Genomic DNA, 24,749 nt, shown 5'->3' with positions numbered 1-24,749 from the left:
CTCCCTCCCCCCCCACAACCCCCTTTCAATCACTAGAACAAATATATACATATATATATAAAAATATAAATATATATAAATGGGAGTTTGCAAGATTGTGAAGTTTTTACATTGGATCTTTTGGTAATGCAAGTTAGCGGTCTGTTTTGCATGTATGACTTAATAAATTCTTAAACCACACCCGGGTTTAGAGTTTCGACTCCGTTGAGTTGCATTGGTGTGTGTGTGTCAAACGTGCCATCCTGTCGCAGGACTTTTATCCCCCAGGGATGGGAATTTAACCACCTCGTGGGGTTAAAATTCTTTGTGCCGGTTGTGTACAACGGGTTGGGCGCAACGGGACTGGAGCTTGGTACTGTGGCTTGTTTCCCTGCCTCTTAACCCACTCTGGTTTTGTTTTTCTTACTTCCTAATTTAAAAAAAAAAAACACCCTACAGGTAATCCTCCACTTACAAAAGTTCATTTAGTGGCCGTTGGAAATTACAGTGGCACTGAAAAAGTGGCTTAGGACCATTTTTTCCTGTGACCATTGCGAATCATGATCAAATGATGGAGATCCGGACACTTGGGCAACTCCTATTTATGATGGTTGCAGCGTCCCGAGGTCACGTGATCCACTTTTGCGACCTGACAAGCAAAGTCAACGGGGAAGCTACGTTTACTTAACATTTGTGTTACTAACTTAACAACAGCAGTGTTTCACTTAACAACTGTGGCAAGAAAGGTCACAAGATGGGGAAAAATTAAGAGTCTTAGCAACATAACGTTTTGGGTTCAATTGTGGTCGTATGTCAAGGACTACCCATATGCTGGCATTTTCTTTATACCATCTTTCCTCCAAAAAATAAGACCAGGTCTTATATTAATTTTTGCTCCAAAAGATGCATTTGGTCTTATTTTCTGGTTAGGTCTTATTTGGGGGAAAATATGGTACTAAATGCATCCATCCGGCTGACAATCTTAACGGGCTTATTTTGGGGGTAGGACTTACAATGCAAGCATCCTGAAAAATCATGCTAGGACTTATTTTCTGGTTGGGTCTTATTTTGGGGGAAACTGTAAGGTTGCGGTCATATGCGTAACTGCTGGAAAATTGTTTCAGTTGATTCACCGATTCCAGCAACTCTTTAAGATGTTTGGACTTCGACTCCCAGAATTCCCCCGGGCTGGCTAGGGAATTCTGGAAGTTGAAGTCCCCCCATCTTAAGACTTGCTAGAGTCGAGATACACCGGTCTAACCAATATGGAAATCAACTCTTGTGACTTTTCCCTGTATGTCTCACGTCAGCCGTGTCTGGCTATGCCACGCTGCCATGAATCCTCCCATTTATGACCCTGAAAGGAGAAAACATACCAACACACTGAGCGGGTGGAAACTTATTTTTAATGGGGAAAAAAAATATCGGGATGTTATCTATAGATGATGCTTAGGCCAACGGTCCTCATTGCTAGACCCCCTCCCTCCTTCCATAATTTTGTGCATTTGCTGTACCCAACAGGGATACTGTCCAGAATGCCACTTTTTCGTTATTCTTCCAACAAAGTCATTTTTTATGCAGAAACATTGCTTATTTCAGCAGTGAGCTTTAGGGAGCCAACTGTAGATATTTGACCCATTTTTGGGGGGGGAGAGACCTCTCTTTCGTGAGACTCTTTAAAATTGCCCAATGCAAACTCAGCCCATAACACTCTTGTATAGCATGAATAATGGTAGATAAAACTGATAAACTAGTCAGTTTCACATTAGTTTAAGCTAATCCACGTTAGTTTAACAGAAAACATGCCATGTTAGGCACCAAATATTAATATGTGCAAGAGAAAGTATATACAGTAGTGGCCAAAATTTTGGAAACCTTTTGGGAAAAGTATATTTTCTAAAACTAGCTAATAACACCACTTTTTTTGGGGAGCAGTACCACAAAATTATATATCAATGGAAAGATAATTTTAATCAAGAATGTAATGCAATAACTTTTATGAAGGATTTGCTATTAGAATAGCAGTTGCAGTATAAAGAAGAAAAGTGAAACACGTAGAAAAAACAAGATATACAAAAATTATCACGTCAGTTAATAGTTGGGTAACCTTTAGCATGAATTACGGCCTTACAACGTCTTCCCATGGAGTGAACCAAGTCTTTTAGTTCTGCAGCTATTCTAATGTGAAACCAAGGTTGAATGATGGTTTCTATTAACTGGGTTTTATTGTTGGGTCACTTCTGACTAACAAGTTTCTTTAGTCGGCTCCCTAGATTTTCAATTGGGTGAAGGTCTGGGCTATTCCCAGGCCATTCCAGCAGTGGAATAGGATTATCTTGAAACCCCCCTCAAAAAAAGTAGTGTTATTAGCCACCAAACCTCAAAAATACACTTTTCCCAAAAGGTTTCCACAATTTTGGCCACTACTGTATAGATAAAACACATTTTCAAATCTAACTCTGGAATTCTGTCTTGGCCTTAAAGGTGGTCCTTGACTTATAACCATTTGCTTACCAAATTTACACTAAAAAACAAATTAAAACTGGTCCCTGCACTTGACCATCGCAGCATTCCCACAATCGTAATCAAAATTTGGGTGCTTGGCAATTGTCATATTATTTAGGACAACTGCAGCATCCCAGGCTCCTGTGATTGCCACTTGTGACTTCCCAACTGCCTTCCAACCAGCAAAGCCAAAGATTCACTTTCAGAGATTCTGATTTCAATTGTGGTCATAAGTCGAGGACTACCTGTACTTAAAATCTGGATTTTTTTTTAAGCCCATTACTGACCTGCTTCTTATTTGCCACTGAAAGCAGACTGAGATTAAAAAGGAATGCCAAATTCAAATTTAGTCTGCTTCCAGATCAGAAATACATTTGTTTTTAATAGCATTCCTTGGATTTGCGTTAATTTTTCCAGGAAGCGGATGCGTTAAAAATTAGCTTACTAAAACATCACCTAAAAAGGTACCAATCACCATTAGGACAGCAATCAGTTTTGAAAAATCCTCTTAATCAACTTGATCTGGATTTGTTTTTTTTAAAACAATCACGCCAAACTTTTTATCAGCTCTATAGAACACGGTAGGATTGTTTTTCTAAGCAAAAAATTAAAAATCTTGATACAGAGTTAAAATTTGTGCTAACACGAACCGAAGACCGTGGCTTTTAAATTTTCTATCGTTAATTGCACATTCAGCGGTGTTAAAAAGAACTGTAAACAAAAACAGACGTAATTGCACAGACCCCCAAGAATCAAGAGTTCCGTCAGTGAAAAGCATCTAAAATGCTCATTCCTTTCAAGAAAGAAAGAAAAAACCCAAGACATTTCTGATCATCGGCAGAAACTTAATCATCATCAGTGCGTATCCAAAATAGGCGAAGTCTTGAGGTTAATTTTCACCAAGATTCCGGATTTACTTACACATTTACAAGTACCTCGTAAACCTTGCAGTTCAGGTGTCACTATGCCACAGGGAATTGGTCTGGCGACCCATAATGTGCTTTCGAAAAACACGTAGCAGATCAGACGGATCTAAAGGATCTTTAGAAGGACATCAACCATCGCTTTCCATCAGTTGGGTTCTTCTCATGTCACCACAGTCCCCTGGGCAGATGTGACCTATTAAAACTTCCATGAAATCGTATCTTTCAACACGAATCATCTCGGTCCGTTACAAGCAATCCAGAAGACGTTACCCTCAACCTTAAGGTGGTGGGACATCCAGAAACATCTGAAGATCTTTCTCTGATCTTCTGCTTTTAGACACACGCAGCTGAACTGCTAAAAAGGCTGTTCTTGTGAACATCTGGCACACAGTCAGGTTGTGCTTGTCCATCTCTGCCATTACACAACATTCAGAAAGCTTCACCTTGGGATCGACACGAAACGCAAGATGTCTCGGGTTGAACCAAGCTCTGGAGAGCTCTGAGGACTATATCTGGCCAATGATCGGTGATCATCTTGGGGCTGATTAAAATACTACCAAAGGCGGTTTCTTGCGACCAGCTGGCTGAATACTTGACTTCAGAAGAGAACCAGCTGCAAGAGAAGACAACGTAAGAAGAGGAAATACGTAAGATCTCCGACCTCCGGGTGTTTCGCTGAAGACCCTGTTGTTCCGCCAGGCCGGGCTATCAACATAATAGTTTTAAATTGGGGTATTTTAAATTTCTGGGGTTTTAAATTGAGCCAAATCTATTTAATCATTTTAAATTTTAATCACTGTTTTGTCTTGTGTTTTTAAATAGGTTGTACACCGCCCTGAGTCCTTCGGGAGAAGGGCGGTATAGAAATAAAATTATTATTATTATTAACGTCAACGCTGGATCGGAGGTCTATGATTCTATGCCTTCTTTAAAGACTTAGTAAGTTCTGGATATTATTAACACTTGGCTGCAAGTTCTGGATATTATTAACACTTGGCTGCATTTTTTTTTCATGCAAACCTTTGCAAAGATCTGGAATGCAAACCAGTAACAAGACCCCAATCAAGGAACTACCACTCACACAACTTAATTAAGGAATTTAATTAATTAAACTGTTTCAATAATAAACACAGAGCAAATCCCCACTCCTTTCTAGCACTGATGACATTCCCTAGCTGGGTAATGAAACGTCTGCAAGAAAACCAGCAGGTTCAGAGCGCGCCAAGGACCCCACCGTTCAACCCCGAGCTCCGAATTTTCTCTTCCACTGAGATCTTAGAAGGGCTTCAAGTAGAAAACCAAATGGAGAAGCTCAATAGAACATTGAGACAGGCCCTTCACACTAAAAACAAATGAAACTGGGAATCTTTGCAAAATATTGCGCATGGAACGTTTCAAAGCAATGTTTTGCATACTCCTAACTAGCATAGAACAAAACATGGAAAGGATTCCTGAAGGCAAAATTTTATCACAGTCTCCTGGTGATAGGCTCAAAGTCACTCAGCTGGCTTTCATGGCTAAGGCAGGACTAGAACTCACCATCTCCTGGTGATAGGCTCAAAGTCACCCAGCTGGCTTTCATGGCTAAGGCAGGACTAGAACTCTCTATCTCCTGGTGATTGGCTCAAAGTCACCCAGCTGGCTTTCATGGCTAAGGTGGGACTAGAACTCTCCATCTCCTGGTGATTGGCTCAAAGTCACCCAGCTGGCTTTCATGGCTAAGGCGGGACTAGAACTCACCATCTCCTGGTGATAGGCTCCAAGTCACCCAACTGGCTTTCATGGCTAAGGCAGGACTAGAACTCTCCATCTCCTGGTGATAGGCTCAAAGTCACCCAGCTGGCTTTCATGGCTAAGGCGGGACTAGAACTCTCTATCTCCTGGTGATTGGCTCAAAGTCACCCAGCTGGCTTTCATGGCTAAGGTGGGACTAGAACTCTCCATCTCCTGGTGATTGGCTCAAAGTCACCCAGCTGGCTTTCATGGCTAAGGCGGGACTAGAACTCACCATCTCCTGGTGATAGGCTCCAAGTCACCCAACTGGCTTTCAGGGCTAAGGCGGGACTAGAACTCACCATCTGGTGATTGGCTCCAAGTCACCCAACTGGCTTTCAGGGCTAAGGCGGGACTAGAACTCACCATCTGGTGATTGGCTCCAAGTCACCCAACTGGCTTTCAGGGCTAAGGCGGGACTAGAACTCACCATCTCCTGGTGATTGGCCCAAAGTCATCCAGCCGGTTTTCATGGCTAAGGCGGGACTAGAACTCACCATCTCCTGGTTTCTAAACCAGCACCTTAACCACTATGCACCAAACTGCAGCTTTCCTCTTTTCATTGGGCTTAAGAGGAGGACGTTTCCCCAGTATCCAGGGAAAGTATCTAGGGACATCCTAGCTTATGAACCTATAAATGATTCACCCACCCAGGGATGGGCTTCATAAATTTTAGCAAGGGGTTCTCTACCCAGTTGTTGGGTGGCTGTGGCCTAGTCGGCCTCCGGCACCAAGGCTGGGGGGGGGGGCGTTTTTGCCCTCCCCAGGCTCCAGAGGCTTTTCTTGAGCCTCCGAGAGGATGAAAATGGCCTCCCCAGGCTCCGGAAGCTCTCTGGAGGCTGGAAACGGCATTTCTGGCCTTCCCAAACTTCCGGTAGGCCCGTTTTTCACCCTCCCCGAGCCTCTGCATGCGCCCTGCACTTACCTGCATCCATAACGGGCCGTGTGGGGACTCCTGTGGGTGGGGTGGGAAGGGCCAGTCAGGAGTGGGATTGAGGGGGTTCTCCGAACTGCACAGAATCTTAGCTAGAGGTTCTCACGAACCCCTGCGAACCTCCAGCAGCCCCATCCCTGCACTTACCCTTTTGTGCTGTTTTCTTCGACGATGTGGATGATTTTCCCAGGGAGAAACAAGTGAGGGTATTGAGGGCTGGACCCTAAGGGGGAATTGTCGTCTAAACTAGTGTACAAGGGCGACTGCTGAACCATCAGGTTCTCTTCGGCGAGGAGAGGCTGGGTCAGAGCATCTTGGTTCCTGCCATCCAGTTCGGTGGGGAAGTTATCGGGTTTCCCTCCAAAAACTTCATACCAGCATCCGTGTAAGAGAATCTGGAACTGGAATGTTGTGCGATCGAAAAGACACCGAAAGGAACAGAGAAGGGAAATCGTGAAATTGATTTTCGTTTGGTCCGATTGAGGTGAACAGGCCGTCCTCGACTCAGAACCATTTGCTTAGCGACCGTTCGAAGTTACAATGGCACCGAAACCACCGATTCTAAATTATGACCGTTTTCAGCCCATGGTCATCTGATCAAAATTCGGGCACTTGGCATGTATTTATAACGGTTGCGCTGTCCTGGAGGGGGGGGGGTCACCAAAGACTTTCTCTGCCAGCTTCCAACAGGCCAATGGGGGAAGCCGTACTTACTCAACAACTGAGGTGATTTGAGCTGAGAACTGGGACGCTGAGTTTGATGTAGCACATACGGTAGTGGCCACAATTGTGCAAAAACCTTTTGGGAAAAGTTGTATTTTCTAAACCTAGCTAATACACCACTTTTTTTGGGAGTAGTACCATAAAATTATATATCAATGGAAAGATAATTTAATCAAGAATGTAATGCAGTAGCTTTTATGAAGAGTTTGCTATTAGAATAGCAGTTACAGTATAGAGAAGAAAAGGGAAACAGATAGAAAAAATGAGATATACAAAAATGGCCACCATAGAAAATACGAGATATACAAAAATGATCCCCATGTCAGTTAATCCTTAGTTGGGTAACCTTTAGCATGAATAACAGCCTTATTAATGTCTTCCCATGGAGTGAACCAAGTCTTTTAGTTCTGCAGCTGTTATCATGTGAAACCAAGATTGTATGATGGCTTCGATTAACTGGGTTTTATTGCTGGGTCACTTCTGACTAACCAGTTTCTTTAGTCGGCTCCATAGATTTTCCATTGGGTGAAGGTCTGGGCTATTCCCAGGCCATTCCAACAGCGGAATAGGATTATTTTGAAACTCAAAAAAAAAAGTGGTGTTATTAGCCATCAAACCTCAAAAATACGCTTTTCCCAAAAGGTTTCCACAATTTTGGCCACTACTGTATGTATATGTTAATGTTAATATTTTAGGATTCTGTTTGGACTTTTTGCCAAAATCTGGATAAGGAGAAGGTGTTATTTCTTTTAAATTGGTCTATTACTAACAGATGAATTATGGGATAAAGGGTTTTAGATTTGTTAATTAAGAGGAGATGAAGAGAGCGTGAAACTGTTTATACTTGTCGTGAAGAAGGTAGAAAATAATTTTCCAAAAGGATATTTTTCCCTTCTCAAAATAATCCATACCAGAGAGAGAGAACTAAGAGTGTGGTAGGAACCTCTGGAAACTGGGGTTAGGATTATGTTCATTCTTATAAATGTGTCGTTACAGAAGACCAGATAAGAGTAACAGCAGAAGAGGCTAAGAGCAGTAGCAATTCTCCTATTACTCCGACCCCCCACCGCCCCCCGCATGCATCTGGACCACTAAAGAAACCCCATGTCAGGCCTGGAAGCCCTCTTTTTCATTGGGCCTTCAGGCCTGCCACATTTATTACTGTGAGAAACTGGGAGGGAGGATTGTATGGAGCCAAGATAATATATACTCAAAATAACATTCCTTTCTCAGGGAGTCAAGGACATCTTGCCCTGCACCTGGAGAGGTATGACTGGGAGGCATCTCCAGATGGGACGATGCTTTGGATTGGACCATGTGATGGACTTGTGGGTGCTGGGCAGGGACTTGAACTTTCCTTTGGGTGGGGAAAACCTGGAAACTTTCAGATTCGGTTTTTCCCAGATGTGCCAATATGACATCTCTCATAAAATGTAACTTTGAGGAACTTCAAGCCTCGGAGTCTTCTTTCGTTTGGGGTGTTACTTTCAAAAGGCAACTTGACTTCGTTTTTCCTTGAAGACATTTCGCTTCTCATCCCAAGAAGCTTCTTCGCTTCTTCGGAACTGGAGAAGCTGCTTGGATGAGAAGCGAAACATCTTCAAGTCGTCTTTTGAAAAAGGTTCTAAAGCACCTTTAGAACAATCATGGCTTGGGTGACTGAAAAATCTCCATACACATAAAGTAAGAACCAGCAAAAGTTAAAGCCACAGCTTCATTTTCCATCCCAAAACTCCCATTTAAAACAACTGACAGAGGCACTTTTTTTTACCTTGGGTTTGTTACAGTTGGCAACAATTCTAATAATTCTCCTTTTCAGGTCTTCCAAATTGAGCATGCTTAACCTGTTTCGGGCACAACGACGGAGAGAAGCAAAGATCAAAATTCAAGACCTGACAAAATTCAAGGCGATGATTTCAACCTGAACTACACGCTGTGTAAGGGATGCGGTGGCTAAGTGGCTAAGATGCTGAGCTTGTCGATCGAAAGGTCGGCAGTTCAGCGGTTCGAATCCCTAGTATAACGGGGTGAGTTCCCGTGACTTGTCCCAGCTTCTGCCAACCTAGCAGTTTGAAAGCACGTAAAAAATGCAAGTAGGAAAATAGGGACCACCTTTGGTGGGAAGGGAACAGCGTTCCGTGCGCCTTCGGCATTGAGTCATGCCGGCCACGTGACCCCGGAGACGTCTTCGGACAGCGCTGGCTCTCCGACTTTGAAACGGAGATGAGCACCGCCCCCTAGAGTCAGGAACCGCTGTGCGAAGGGAACCTTTACCTTTTCCTTACACATTGTGTACCCTTACCTGGGAACGATGTCCTTCCCCACAATGACTGACACAATAAACTGCTTTGTGTAGTCCGCAAGGGATTTGCTTCAAAGAGAAGAAACAGGAAAGGAAGCACAATTAGGGCAGCCGATGACTGATTCTCACAACCAATATTGATAAAGGCAGGTGTTTTTTAATTACATAACACAGGTAGTCCTCGACTTACACTGCAACCATCATAATGTGAAGCACTGTGAAGCGGTATATAAGTCTAAGAGCTACTGCTATCTTCCTTCCTTCCTTCCTTCCTTCCTTCCTTCCTTCCTTCCTTCCTTCCTTCCTTCCTTCCCTTCCCTTCCCTTCCCTTCCCTTCCCTTCCCTTCCCTTCCCTTCCCTTCCTTTCCCTGTGCAATGATTAGAATGCAGTATTGCAGGCTAACTCTGCCCGCAGTTTGGAGTTCGATCCTGACCGGCTCAAGGTTGTGAAGCCCTGTGAAGCGGTATATAAGTCTAAGAGATACTGCTGATTAGCTGTGGTGGCCAGTGGTTAGAATGCAGTATCGCAGGCTGACTCTGCCCACTGCCAGGAGTTCGATCCTGACCGGCTCAAGGTTGACTCAGCCTTCCATCCTTCCGAGGTCGGTAGAACAAGGACTCAGATTGTTGGGAGGAAGGGGTGTGTGATAGGCTGACTTTGTAAACCACTTAGAGAGGGCCGTAAAGTGGTATATAAGTCTAAGTGCTATTGCTATCTTTAGTTCGTTGATTATAAGACGGAGCAGAAAGACACTTACTGGGAAGCAACTGGATTCAACCAGCCACCAGGATGACCCCAGGAAGATCCAGGTCGAATCCCAGCTCCGCCTGGCGCCCTGATCTATGCCCCGACGGATCTGACGATTCCCCCACGAAAAGAAGCGACGGGATAATAACGTACCTCAATAAGCCTCCAGGTGGAGAAAAAGCGTAGCATCTCATGTTGGGATAAGAGTTTCTGAGCATGATAGCTAGGATGGAGGCAATGCCCCCTCCTAAGCTGTGGCCAGCGACGACCAGTTTATATTCCTAGGGGAAGAGAGAACAAGCAAAGGAAAAAAGGTAGAAATCCCCAACGGGAAGCAGAGCCAACTCTGAGAGACAGAACAGAGTCCAAAGGCCACAACTTACGGGTGCGATGCTGAGCGCCTGGTTCAAAATCCCATCGTTTATCAGTCTTCTATAAATATAATTGGCAGCCTGGGTTATCCCCTAAAAGGGAAAAACGGGAAGACATTAGCAGCTGTTCTGACCCAGCTCCCAAAACAAGACAAACCCCCTGAAGTTTATTCTTTTATTAGGAACGCCGGCAAAAAGTTTCTCTCTCAACACAGACTAGCAAGTCTGTCCGGCAGACAGATGAATAGTTGTCTGCCACATCTATTCATCTCCGCCCCCTGCCTTTTATCCCCAGAACTAGGGTGGGGCTTCACTAGTAGCGGTTGCTCTTCCATCCCAAGGACCAGCCCATAGATTTCCACTGCTCTCCTCTCCTCTGCCATCTGCACATATCAGGCACTGGACCCAGCTGTTCCTCTTCTTCCTCATCAGCCACCTCCAGACCTGGGGACTCTCCATCTGAGAGCTGATGGACAGCCCAGGCTCCACCTCTGGATCTCTCTCTCTCTGCCAGCTCCGTTCCCTCTTCCCACTCAGAACTCTCGTACCCTGACTCCCACGCCTCCTCCTCCTCCTCTTCTGATTTGGCTGTTGGAGAGGCCGGCGGCCGAGAGGCCACAACAGCAGCGCTGGTTAAGTCTTCGCTTGCAAGCACAGGTAGTTTCTCATTTACAAGCCCAATTGGGATCACTTTTCGAATGAAAATAACTGATAGAGCTTTATCAAACTCCGGGCTCAGTGGTTTGCCCTTATTAATATTCTGTGTTATTGATTTGCTCTTATAAAGATTACTGGTGGGCTTAAAAGTTTCTAATTGACGCCAGGAACGCAAGTGTCAGGGTTCTGGATGCCCTAATTAATCATGAGCCTTGAGCCAAGCTTCAAAAGAAATCCCGTTATTTATTAGGAGCTTCATGATTAATGGGAGTTCCAAGTACAGCCAACTCTGACCCCACGTAATTTACAGCACAGACTTGGCCCTGCTCACTCAGGGTGTGTCATCAGTCACATTCGCCAACGGAGCCATTTAGCAGGTTGTAGAGATCACTCCCCTCCGGCCGCTGTGGGTAATCCTGGGAGACAGCCTTGAGAGAGATATGTCTGGAATGTGCTTTTGTTTTTGGCTGCCACGCTGCTTTGCCGTTTTTCCATCCTTTTCGCCTATGGCAACTCAAGACGCCTATGGCAACTCAAGGCCAGGGACGCTTTGCGAGTTGACAGCGGGATGGAAGTGCATCCAAACAACAGCAGGCAGTTAGCCAAAGGGCTTTTCTGTGACAATCAAAACCAATAACAGTTCTAAAAGTATTTACCAACCTTATGGACAAGACCATTGTCTAGGACATCTTCAAGAGTTAAGCTTTCACAATCTGCTGAGAGGTCCGTTAGGACATCCTGAGTGTAAATAAATAAATAAGTAAATAAATACATACATACATACATACATACATACATATGTACAAAACAGGTCATGGATTTTCTTTTGCCTGTCAAAATTATTGTCGCAGTATTATTGTGGTTGGAAAAAATGATAAAGCACCGTATTGATTTAAAGCTAGAAATATTTTTGTTGGTTATTTTACCGGATAAGTATAGTAAGGGGAACACATATTTGATTTTACATGTATTAACTGCAGCCAGAATCACATTTGCACAACAATGGAAAAAACGAAGAAATCCCTACAGATGAAAATGTGATTTAAAAAAATTTTTTAGAATGTGCAGAAATGAATAGATTAATGTTTATAATTAAGGAAAAGGAACAAACTGAATACTTCTTGACATGGGCTTTATTTTATCAATGGTGAGCTGACAAAAACAGAAGTTAGAAACATGGAAATAGGAGGAAAAGGACCAACGAAAAGAAGGGAGGTTTGTTTAAAAAGATAAGCAAATATTATTTTTACTATTATAGAATTAATATCAATGTAATGAACATCATTGTAAACGTTTTATTATTTCCTAAAACTGTTTGTTCCCAGACCAACACACTGTTGAATTGAAAATGGAATTTTTATGTTATAAAATAAAAAAACTTTATGCAAAAAAAAAAAAGAATACTGTCGCACCTGATAGGAGTGGCATATTCTGAGGGACTTGGTTCACAAAGCAAATCTGATCTAATCACTTTTTTGGGTTCAATCCAGCAGGTTCTGACAGGTTCTGAAGAACTGGTAGCGGAAATTTTAAGTAGTTCGGAGAACTGGCAAATACCACTTCTGGCTAGTCCCAGAGTGGGGCGGGAATGGAGATTTTTGCAGTATTCTTCCCCTGGGGTGGGGAGGGAAAGGAGATTTTGCAGTATCCTTCCCTTGGGGTGGGGAGGGAATGGAGATTTTGCAGTATCCTTCCCCTGGAGTGGGGTGGGAATAGGGATTTTGCAATATCCTTCCCCGAGGAGTGGGGAGGGAATGGGGATTTTGCAGTATCCTTCCCCTGCCACACCCACCAAGCCACGCCCACAGAACCAGTAGTAAAAAAAAAATGAATTTCATCACTGGTTCTCGGTATATACTAGCCAAACTTTGAAAAGATTCCATAAGCAGAAGCTTTTATTCCATCATAATCTCACATGAGCCACACGCAGAGAGATTACCTCACATGATAAAGTTCCTCTCACGGCGACCACGACAGCTTCTTTTTGGTGATCCAAGGCCACGAAGAAAGGGATCTCAAAAATCTGAAAGCACAAGCAGCACAGGATCCTTTTCAGGTTGGGCTCTTTTGAGAGTCCTTTCAGCCCTGAAGGGGATCATCTCTCAACGGTTAACCCTGTCTAGGCAGGATGGTAGACGGAAGAGAATATTTGTAACTCAGGGTTGAATTGTGGGGGTCCTTGGTGCTCTCTCAGCCTGATTGTTTTCTTGGAGACGTTTCATGACCTGACTAGGGAACGTCATCAGTGCTAGAAGGGAGTGGGGTTGGGGTTGGGGAGAAGGAGAAAGAGAAAGAGAAAGAAAGAAAAAGAGAAAGGGAGAGAGAAAGAGAAGGACTGTGGGGTCCTTAATTCTCTCTGAGCTTGGTTGTTTTCTTACAGACATTTCGTGATCCAACTAGGCAACATCATCAGTGCTAGAAGGAAGAGGAGTTGTGTGGGGGGGGGGAGAAGGAGAAAGAGAAAGAAAGAAAGAAAAAGAAAAAGGGAGAGAGAAAGAACTGTGGGGTCCTTAATGCTCTCTGAACTTGGTTGTTTTTTTTGCAGACATTTCGTGAACCAACTACCGTATTTTTCGGAGTATAAGACGGCACTTTTTTCCCCCAAAAAAAGAGGGTGAAAATCTGGGTGCGTCTTATACTCCGAATGTAGCCCCGCCCAGCTTCTCAAATGGAGGTTTCAGAGACTGAAAAAAGCCTCAGAAACGAAGCTTCAGAAAAAAAGCCTCCAAACAGAGCTTCAGAAAAAAGCCTCAGAAACAGAGCTTCAGAGGCTTTTTTTCTGAAGATGTTTCGGAGGCTTTCAGAGGCAGAAAAAAAAAGTTTTTTCTGAAACAGAGTTTCAGATGTTTCAGAGGCAGAAAAATAATAATAAAAAAAAATTAAGGCACAGAGCTCACAACCAAGGAACCTGTTGCTAAAATTCAACTCTGGGAACAGCTGATTGGGGGTATTCCGGGAGGCCGATCCACCTGCCAATCAGCTTTTTTCTTATTTCAAAGCGGTTTTAGATCAAACCTGGACCCGGTTGTAAAATTTCATACAGGTCCTCCACGGTCACACGGCCACTCTAAATCTCTCTTTTCTGTCCCAAGAACTAAACTTTGAAAGGTAGACTTAGAGGCCTGCTACAGATGCCTTCAAACTGCTTACTTTATTGTGAAAGCTGATGTGGATGAAATCTCTGTTTTGCAGTCCCGTCATCTGCATGATGGAACCGAAGTGCATGTTAAGATAATCTCTCCCGATGATCTCCGTCTGCGCTGAGCTGTTTCTGCAACTAAGAAATCCAGCAAGGAAAAAAACAAAAAGAGTTTAACGGTTTGTCTGAAGTGGTGTAGGGTTTCCTGCCTAAGCAGGGGGTTGGACTAGAAGACCTCCAAGGTCCCTTCCAACTCTGTTATTCTATTCTATTCTGAGTTGAGAATAGCTAGATTTCTATTATTGTTGGAATATACTTATCAGGAGTCAATTTGATGACATAATTTGAGGGGAGGACAATCTATGCATATGTTTGTTCTTTTGTTTTCATGCACATTTTTATTTTGTTTTGTCTAGTTTAGCTTAGTTTTGTATTTGTTCCTTTATTTTTTTTCCTTATCCTGAAGTTTGAATTTTAACTTTGGAAATAAAACAAAAACATATTTTAAAAAAGAGAACAGTTACATCCCTTCTTTCTTCTTTTTTTTTTACTTACCTTGGAGTTTGTATTTTAACTTTGGAAATAAAACAAAAAACATATTTTAAAAAAGAGAACAGTTACATCCCTTCTTTCTTCTTTTTCTTTTTTTTACTTATCTTGGAGTTTGTATTTTAACTTTGGAAATAAAACAAAAACATATTTTAAAAAAGAGAACAGTTACATCCCTTCTTTTTTTTTTACTTATCTTGGAGTTTGTATTTTAACTTCGGAAATAAAACAAAAAACATATTTTTTAAAAAAGAGAACGGTTACGTTTCTCCATGTCACAGATTTTTAGATTACAGATTCTATTATGAACTCTAAAAGCTGTACAAATTCAGGGCAATAGGACTTGCATTCAAGCACATAAGTTTATAATGAGGCCGGTGGAAGCATATTAAATATACTAAATTATAGCAATAAGTCAAGGACTACTTGGCCACCAGGTGATTTCAGCTCAGGCTCCTGGTTTTCATGTTATGTTCATGTTCTGTTCTAATATTGTCTGAATATATTGAATTATTCCGATATTTTTCTCTTGATCATTTCCTGCTTTCCTTCTTTTTTTCCTCCTGGTTCTATATTAGGTTGGGGTTTTTTTTGTGTGTGTTTTCTAAGATACTATCTATACTATACTACTTTATCAATCGAAATCTACCCTAACATGCAATTCTTGTATAATAATGCTATCATCATTCTTTATAATACAGTAATATGATATTGGTAATGTTATAACTGTTTCTATGGAGATTCTCAGCCATCCAGGGTCACAGTTGTCCTAAAGGTGATTTTTCAAAAGGCAACTGGACCTTCTGGGGTTTTTTTGTTTTTTGTTTTGAAAACTTTTCACTTCTCATCCAAGAAGCTTCGATCAGAACTGAAGAAGCCTCTTGGATGAGAAGTAAAACGTCTTCAAGGGAAAAAACCAAGAAAGTCCAAGAAAGTTTGAAAAAAGCACCTTTGGGATTTTAACAGCGCGAGAAGGTCATTTGTGCTAACGAGCCCAGAAGGATAATTTCAAGGTTTTTAAGCTACAGAACAAGTTGGTTTTAAGAAACAATTTGAAATTAAAAAATGCGAAAACATTACAATAATTAAAAATTGAAACAAAAAATTGAAACATTAGAAAAGATCATTTAGTATTAAGGATTCGGTGATGGAGGAAATTACTTTTCACGCACTTAATCCTCTTCAGTTTTACAATTCTCCAACAACCAGATTCTCTCTGTCACACGCAACCTGGTAAAATATTCGGCACATATTCTGCTTTTTAAGAAGGTTAAGTCGACCTACCAGAACCCCCTCAGCTTACAGAGACCCGTAAAAGGATTCGCCAGGACATAGTAAGGCCAGCCGTACGCAGCCACGGCAAACTTCATATAATGAGCCGCGTTTTCTAATTCCACCTCCAAATCGTTCCCCTGTGAAAGAGACAATTTTATAACCTTTTTTTTTGGCGGAGTCATTAAGCAAATGCTGCAGCCATTAAACAAACGTCACAGTTCTTAAGGGAACCCTTTGCTCGCTATGGCAGGTGGGGTTTTGCCCGAAAACTGGAAGTTAAGTGCTGTCGTTTTCAGAAAAACTGTCATAAAATGAAGTCCCGCGACTATGGAACGCTGCAAATGATTGTTAACAGGGCTGTGTGGCTGAGTACCCCAAATCTGATCAGGTTACGTGCGGAGGGATCCCAACTTGTGAGATAGGCGGCAAACAAATGTAATAAATAATAAAATAAAATAAAGTAAAATAATAAAAAAATAAAATTCAAAAATGAAATAAATGAAGTAAAATATAAAATAATAAAATAATATAAAATAAAAAATAAAATAAAATAATAAATAAAATAAAATAAAATAAAATAAAATAAATAAAATAAAATAAATAAAATGAAATAAAATAAATAAAATAAAATTCAAATGAAGTAAAATATAAAATAATATAAAATAATATAAAATAAATAAATAAAATAAATAAATAAATAATGAAATAAAATAATAAAATAAAATATAAAATAAAATGAATAAAATAAAATAAAAATAATAAAAAAAAAAACTGTTGGAACTCCAAAGCTGAGTAGCCCAAAAGGAGGTCTGTCGTTATTTCAAACGGTCGCTAAGTCACCAGTCGTAAGTCAAGGACTACCCTGGCTTCAGTCGCACACACCAAACAGACAGCAGGTGCAACTACAAAACGGCACTGGCCCCAACCTGCCTTGTAACGGGTGCGAGAGACTTACTGCAGGAGGCGACGGGGGCTGAATTAAAACTTCGTCGGGGTCTTTTGAATTTTCGACCTTATCCTGTTGCTGGTGGAGCAGAGTCAGGCCTGCTGCTATGTCGCTCGGCACCAAGTCGGTGTCCTGCAGAAAGAGAGAAAGAGAGAGGGAGAGAGGACAAATCCTTCTGGATTTATCTGGAAGACCAGGAAGTCAAGCTGAAAAAAGTCGGAGGGGGGGGGGGTTGCGTACTTCTGGTTTCCTGAGCTCAAAATGCTCAGGGCTAAACAAATCTCCATCTCCTGCTTATTTTTACCGTTTGCTTTCTTTTTCCCGCTACCCAAATTAAAAATCATTGATTGCTTCTCCAGTGCTAGACTATAAATCGCTGGGAGTGATTACACAAAGATAAATACATACTATTTATTTATTTATTTATTTATTTGATTTCTATACCGCCCTACTCCGGAAGGACTCAGGGCGATGCACAGCTGTTTCACAAGGCCCGGATCGTAGCATTAACAAAAAGGTGTAAAAAAAAAATAATTATGGGATTTCCGGAACTCCTATAACTGTTAACATACATTTCCACCCAGAAAAAGCTGCCTAAAATCATTCAAAAATTTGACACCAGAAATGAGAACTAAAACAAAATTTTTACTAACAGTGGGCGCTGGATCCTAACTTTCCTCGACTTATGACCACAAGGATGACTTGTCTTTCCATTGCTAAACAAGGTGGTGGTTAATTGAGTCGCACCGGGTTTTACAACCCTTTCTTCGCCGAAGTTGTTAAGCAAATCACTGCAGTTGTTAAGTGAATCATATGGTCGTTAAGCGAATCCAGCCCCCCCCCGTTGACTTTGCTTGTTGGAAGCCGCTAGCAAAGTCCCAAAGGCCAATCACATGACCTTGGGATGGTGAAGCCAGGGCAAACATCTGCCGAGTATCCAAATTATGACCCGTGACAGCTATAAGTGTGAGGACTGGTTGTAAGTAACTTTTGCTGTAACTTCAATCAGTCGCTAAATGAATGTTCATAAGTGGAGGTTACCTGTAGTGCATTTTATTCTCCCAGAGTTTCAGAGCATAAAGACAAAACGACGCACAACACGATAATTGACCTCTTACCGAGAAGTAGGAACGGAAAAGTTCGGCGATGCTGGTAAAAGCCACGCGGTGATCGTCGTTTTGCACAATGCAACAACACAACAACCGGATTCTCTTTTCCCAGACTCGCGTGGCCCTCTTCTTGATGTTGCAAAACAGCTGCTCCGACTGGCTGCTCTCCAGATTGCGAGTGGCGTAGTCGGCCAGGTAGACCGACTTCCTCCCGAGAGGGTCGAAGAAAATGAAAACGGCCACCAGCGTGAAGACCATGATCACCCAGCTGACGTGAAGAACAGAGGAGAAATTCTATAAAAACCTAGGAGACATCACGACCTGCAACCCTTGCAGCTCTTAAAGTTCCCCCAGACTTGTTGCGGTCCACCAGCAGCCTGCGGAGCTGGCAGCGGAATCGGACAGTGAGGAGTCTGGGGAGGAACATGGACCAGTCCTGGAGTCTGGGGAAGGCTCGGATGAGGGCTCTGCGTCGGAGGCAGAGTAGGCCAGGACCATCAATAAGATCCAGGTAGATGAACTTAAGGCCTCCTCCATCTTCACAAAGCGAAGAAAATATCTAGTTGCATCCCCCAAAAAGATGAATATCCCTATTTAGGACACCAAATCCAGACCCTCGGTCTAGCAACAGAAGGCAGAAGCGCCTCACCTGACAATAACGGTCCCAAAAATGGCATCGATCATAGCTCTTTCGCAGTTGACTCGCTTGTCGGCTATCCACACAGTTCCAACAACAGCCCAGACAAGCTCTGGGACGTAAAGAGCCAGGCGGACGTACAGAAGTTTCGGAAGGGATTTTCTTGGCCCGGGGTTGGAAATGGTTCCTGGAAAACAGAGTCATTCGACTTAGGGACTAGGACAGGAGCATCAAAATCAATTTCGTTGAGGGCCGCATCAGGGTTGTGTTTGACTTCTGGGGGTCAGAGTGGACGTGGCTGAGGTGGGCATGTCTAGTTCGACATCACTCGTTTCGGGGGTGCCAGTGGTGGCCTGAGCGCTCTGCCAGCGAAAACGGGCTGGTGAGCTCCGTTTTAGGCTGTGACAGCCTCCTGCAATCCTCTGCCAGCAAAAACGGGCTGGTGAGCTCCATTTTCGGCTGTGATGGCCTCCTGCAACTCTCTGCCAGCAAAAACGGGCTGGTGAGCTCCGTTTTCGGCTGTGACGGCCTCCTGCAACCCTCTGCCCGTGAAAACGGAGCTCGGGAGGACCCCTCCCGAGCTCCGTTTTTGCTGGCAGAGGGTTGCAGGAGGCCCTCACAGCCGAAAACGGAGCTCATCAGCCCGTTTTTGCTGGCAGAAGCGCTGCAGGCCGGGACTTCGTTATTTCCAGGGCAGCCTCGCGGGCCCAGATCTAAGCACTCTGCAGGCCGGATCTGGCCTCTGGGCCTTGAGTTAGATACCCCTGGACTAGAAAAACAAGAACCGTAGCTGGTTTTATTTTAGACTGAAAACATTTGAGGACCCAAACAGGTTCCCTTCCTATAGATTGATTGATGATGGGCCAGCCATAAGTAGTCCTTGACTTACAACAGTTTCTTTAGCGACTGTTCAAAGTTACAACGGCACTGGGAAAAAGGGACTTACGAACATGGCGGCCTCTCCATGGTCTCACATGATCAAAATTTGGACACTTGGCAACTGATTCATATTTATGACGTTTGCAGTATTCTGGGGTCACATGTTCCCTTTTTGCGACCTTCTGACAAGCAACATCAAGGGGAAGCCAGATTCTCTTAACAACCGTGTTAGTAACTTAATAACTGCAGTGATTCACTTAACAACGGTGGCAAGAAAGGTCGTAAAATGGGTCAAAACCCACTTAGCAATAGAAATTTGGCCTCCATTGTGGTCATAAGTCAAGGACTCCCTGTAGTGTGTGTCATATCTTAACTATCACATTTTTTTAAAAAAAAATTTCCTAGAAGGAAAACCTTCTTCTAAGATTATAGGCAAAGACATTCCTAAGATTATACTTTTGTGCTGCAAAATTATGACACACCTGTCTGTTTACATTTATAATTATCACCTGGACAGACTGATTTCTGTACCAAGCAGCTTCTTGTATGACGTTTAGTATGACTGACGTTCAATACCGAAACCACAGTGAATTTGCTTAATCCATAAACTAATGAAGAAGACAAATTACCTTGCATGCTAGTGTATGTAATTGACGACAAAGCAGCTATGATGAACGCCAGGAGGATAAGGAGGATGAGAAGGTAGTTATTCAGAAGACCTCCTCCGGTACAGTTAAATTGTCCTTTGTGTATGGAATACAAAACCAAAATTCCGATCCACCTGAGGAAAGGAAGGAAGGAAGGAAGGAAGGAAAGATAGAAAGAAAGAAAGAAAGGAAGAAAGGAAGAAAAAAAGAAAGGAAGATAAAGGAGGGAAGGGATGGAGAGAGACAGAAAGAAAGAAAGAAAGAGGAAGGAAGGAAGGAAAGAAAGAAAGAAAAGGAAAGGAAAAAAGAAAGAAAGAAAAGGAAAAAAGAAAGGAAGATAAAGGAGGGAAGGGATGGAGAGAGACGAAAGAAAGAAAGAAAGAAAGAAAGAAAGAAAGAAAGAAAGAAAGAAAGAAAGAAAGAAAGAAAGAAAGAAAGAAAGAAAGAAAGAAAGAAAGAAAGAAAGAAAGGAAGGAAGGAAGGAAAGAAGGAAAGGGAAAGAAAGATAGAAAGAAAGGAAAGGAAAGGAAAAAAGAAAGAAAGATAAAGGAGGGAAGGGATGGAGAGAGAAAGAAAGAAAGAAAGAAAGAGGAAGGAAGGAAAGAAAGAAGGAAGGAAAGAAAGAAAAGGAAAGGAAAAAAGAAAGAAAGATTAAGGAGGGAAAGGAGGGAGGGAGAGAGACAGAGAAAGAAAGAAAGAAAGAAAGAAAGAAAGAAAGAAAGAAAGAAAGAAAGAGGAAAAAGAAAGGAGAGAAGGGAGGGAGGGAGAAGGAAGGGAAAGGAAAAAGAAAGGAGGGAAGGAAGAGAGGGAGGGAGGGAGGGAGAGAAAGAGAGAGGAAACAAAAGGAAATGAAAGGAAAATAAAAGGAGGGAAGGAAATAGGGAGGGAGGAAGAAAGGCGAAAGAAAGAAAAAGAAAAAGAAAGAAAGAAAGAAAAAAATTATCACCCTGAACATTCTCAGCAGAAGTTTTGTCTTTTCAGAAGACAAACTAAGCACAGAACCACAAAAGGTTTCACAAAAGCACAATGACTCCTAAAGCCTCCTTCGTTGAGGTTTCCATTGCAAGCAGCCACAAAAGAGTCCAAGAAATGAGCTCCATCTTGGAAGTGGTTGAGCAAGTCATCCTCCTTTATATTATGCAAAGAGTCTTGGCCAAGTCTGAAGGCTGCAATTCAGCTTCCTAAGTCCTGGAAGTCTACCACCACTAACGCACTGGTGACAGTGTAAGGTCATTATGGATTGTGGCTGAAATTCTCTCCCTTTTTTGTTTACCAGGGGAACATTTAAGGTGGGTATGAAAAGAGGGGAGAAAAGGCCAACGTTCAACCATAATTAGGTGCCCATCACAAGATCGATCTCTTTCCAAATTGGAGACTCAAACATCTACAGCAGGCGTGTCAAACTCAATTTCATTGAGGACTGCATCAGTGCTGTGGTTGACCTCGGGGGAGAGGCCAGGCAGGCATGACACTAGATGGGTGTGGCCAACTGGGTGGGTGTGGTCATCTTGACACCACGCCCCAAACTGCTGGCATGTTTCCTCTTTACATTGGATAGACCGGGCCGAAGCCACGCTGGCCTGAACTTTCCTCTTTGCATTGGGTAGACCAGGATGGCCCCATCGCGGGCCGGATCTGGACTATGGACCTTGAGTTGACACCCCTGATCTACAGGAACTGAGCTGCTATGTCTAGTAGCAGCCCTACCTCTGAGAGCAAACATCTTACCAGGTCACTCTGATGAACAACTCAAAGCTTCCAGGGAAGACAAAGTCATCACTGCCGATAGCCCAACGCCGGCCGAACAACATCAATCCAGGCATAGTGGAAATCGGGCTTCAATTCTTCTACCACTGTAGGAGAAGAAGGAGATACAACACAGGTTATCCCTTTCTCCCCTGTCTCTCCCATGGAAAACAACTTGGAACCTATTTACTTAAAAATATTTTTGTGCGTTTATCTCAACAGGTTTTTACAGAAGAAATTAAGAAGTGCTTTGAAACTCATCAAACTTGATGCAAAAATTTTGTCCCGGGAACTCATTGTTTTGTTTGGTACTCAACGCACAAGCTAGAACTTGTCAGTGTTGGCGAGCTTGTGACTCACTACATTGTTTCTTACGGGGAAATTTTGATACTCATCACACCTCCAGAAACCTATGAATGATGGGTACTGAGGTACCGCTGAATAGGGGGGGAAAACTACCAAAAATACAGCTACCAAAGTTAACAGAAAAGAAAACTAGATTTACTTGTAGAAGCTAGAATTAGAAGTTGGAGGAGACTTCTAAGTCACCTTAGTCCAACTCTCTGCTCTGTGCTAGAAACTCTAGAACCTCTCTAGCAGGTGCCACCAGAGCTTCAAGTGATGAAGGAGATCTACTGTTGTTCTAGACACATCATCTCAGACACAACAGCTTTCACAGTTAGCTTGAACTTTTTGACATGTTTGGGCTTTCTCGACCTCCTTTCTGCTCTTCAAGCCTAGATGTCCTTCCAAGCTTCTCGAGGACACCATGGACATCATCCAGTGAGACTTCTACCTCCTTCTTTCAACTCAATTGGTTGCACCTTCCAAAGAAGCTTCAGTGAAGTCGTAGAGGTTTAAGGCATCACTTCTGTTTTTCATGGACACACACACATACCTTCTCAAGAATGTTTTGGTGGCACCATAACAAACTGAATATTTATTGGCGCATAACTTCTGTTGGACAGTTGAAGGAGATGGGTCCAAGAGGTGCCTTCTAAATGTTTTGGACAAAACCCACAAGTCTTTATCATCACCTAAGCTGGCCAAGGCTGATAGAAGAGCAAAACATGTAAACATTGAGCTAATTTTTTGTTGTTGTTTGTTGCAAAGTTGTTTCCAACCCATCAGTACCTCATGGATGTTCCTCCAGGTCTTCCTGTCCTCTACCATCCTCCGGAGTCCATTTAAGCTCACGCCGACTGCTTCGGTGACTCCATCCAGCCACCTCGTTCTCTGCCGTCCCCTTCTTCTTTTGCCCTCCATGGTTCCCAGCATTATTAGGCTCTTCTCCAGGGAGTCCTTCCTTCTCATTAGGTGGCCAAAGTATTTGAGTCTCATCTTCAGGATCTGGCCTTCTAAAGAGCCATCAGGGTTGATCTCCTCTAGGACCGACCGGTTGGATCGCCTTGCAGTCCAAGGGCCTCGCAGTTAATTTACCTGCTACTAATTTATGGGGGAGGGGGGCATGCTGGGCGCTGTCCCCGTGATGCCCACAACAGAACCTCCCATCACCAATGAAGGTGGCCAAACACGCATCTGGGTCAAGCTGCTTTAAATCAGCCTTTTGGGGGGCAAACTTCTGCTTTTCCCCCCCCCTCCCTCTTTGCAAATTCGTTCTTGGAAGAACAAGCATGCCCAGTCTTGCTCCCCTTCTTTTAATATGGGGAAGCCCCCTCCAAGCTGTTCCCCCACCTTTGCAAGGTTTCCCTTCCCGCCCCCCAAAAACCCAGCACCCCCCACCTCTTTCCATTCCCCTATACCCGCCCCCCCCCCCGCTTCTACCCCATGCCAATCTCTCTCTCCCTCTGGCAACCCCAGAGCTTTGCCCACCCAGGAAGGTCCTCTCCCCAGTCCAGGCCCTTGCAAAAACCAAGGACCCTTCCCCAACTCATCGGACCTCCCCTATTTCCAGCCCCCCCACCCCACCCCCATCCACTCCAGCGCTTGCAACTCACCTGCCCGGCTTTGCACCCTCCGCGCTTCGGCGGCTTCGCTTTTGCAAAAAAGCAGACTCGCCTCGCGCCCCGCGGAGTCAGAACGCCGTGACGTCACGCCAGGATCCCCGGGCCGACTGCTTTTTTTTTTCCTCCTGTTTTGGTGGCCTCTTTCCCCAAGAGGCGCATGCGTAGAGCTCTCCTTTGACCCTCCTCGGCAGGAAGACGCATGCGCAGACGGAAGGAGGAGGACGAGCCTTTGGAGTCAAAGAGGTAAGTATCACTCAAGGGAGTTTCAGGCATGCTGCAGTTTCGGTTTCGTTCGGCTGCCTTGAGACGGGGAGTGGCTGGGGTTGCGGTTCCACGAGTCGGGGGGCCAGGCTGGGCAGCCCTCCTTTTGCCAAAAGGGTTGGACTACAATCCCCATCTGTTCCGGGAAAGGGTTTGCTGAGTTCCTCGTCTCTAAAGGGGAGAGGGGGGTTCGGTTCCCGGGGAATTGCATTGAGAACCCTGTAGTGTAGTGGGAATAACGCTTGATGTAATCCTCTTGGGGGTAACAAAATGATGCTCTTTAACGCTCATCCCAAACTTATGCATGATTTTTTTTTTTAATTTGATTTTTATTATAACATATAGTGATACAGTCGGTACATTTTCGCTTCATTGGTGCAATTATATACATATATACATCTACATGCAATATTGCTGGTCTTTTGTTGATATTGTTTCTTGAAGCTAGATTTAATTTCAAAACACTTAAAGATAATAGTGCTCAACTCTCTAAGACTAAATATAATACTATTCATATAGATTTTGTTAATTAGTTAATATTTAATCTCTATTACCTTCTTTATTTCTTTCCCCCATCCATTCGTACCACATGTCCCACACGCTATAAAATTCTGAATCTTCTCTGTCATTAATTTCTGAAGTCAATTTGTTCATTTCGGCGCACTCCAATATTTTT

At 43.3% G+C, this 24,749-nt stretch overlaps 1 protein-coding gene across 2 annotated transcripts; it reads right to left on the bottom strand.

Annotated features, from left to right (window-relative positions):
* Positions 1-1,363: 1,363 nt before the first annotated feature.
* On the bottom strand, positions 1,364-24,039 carry DAGLB (diacylglycerol lipase beta). 2 transcript variants are annotated; one of them, XM_060692863.2, is made up of 16 exons: positions 23,804-24,039; positions 21,828-21,952; positions 20,082-20,233; positions 18,586-18,760; positions 17,946-18,204; positions 16,837-16,959; positions 15,891-16,018; positions 14,069-14,195; positions 12,858-12,941; positions 11,579-11,656; positions 10,274-10,354; positions 10,044-10,171; positions 9,143-9,211; positions 8,612-8,684; positions 6,265-6,518; positions 1,364-4,023 (listed from the first exon to the last, which is right to left on the bottom strand). In XM_060692863.2, the coding sequence occupies exons 2-16, from the start codon at positions 21,920-21,922 to the stop codon at positions 3,840-3,842; spliced, it is 2,010 nt and encodes a 669-aa protein (XP_060548846.2). In that variant the 5' UTR covers positions 21,923-21,952; positions 23,804-24,039; the 3' UTR covers positions 1,364-3,839. The 2 variants fall into 2 exon arrangements, with proteins under 2 accessions (XP_060548846.2, XP_087734665.1); XM_087878539.1 differs by lacking the exon at positions 23,804-24,039 and adding an exon at positions 22,980-23,203.
* Positions 24,040-24,749: the final 710 nt, after the last annotated feature.

This window comes from Pantherophis guttatus, chromosome 14 (assembly GCF_059756535.1).
Source record: "Pantherophis guttatus breed Tessera chromosome 14, ASM5975653v1, whole genome shotgun sequence".
Taxonomy (NCBI): domain Eukaryota; kingdom Metazoa; phylum Chordata; class Lepidosauria; order Squamata; family Colubridae; genus Pantherophis; species Pantherophis guttatus.
Note: the sequence above shows the minus strand (reverse complement) of the source record. Positions and strands in the feature narration are given on the sequence as shown.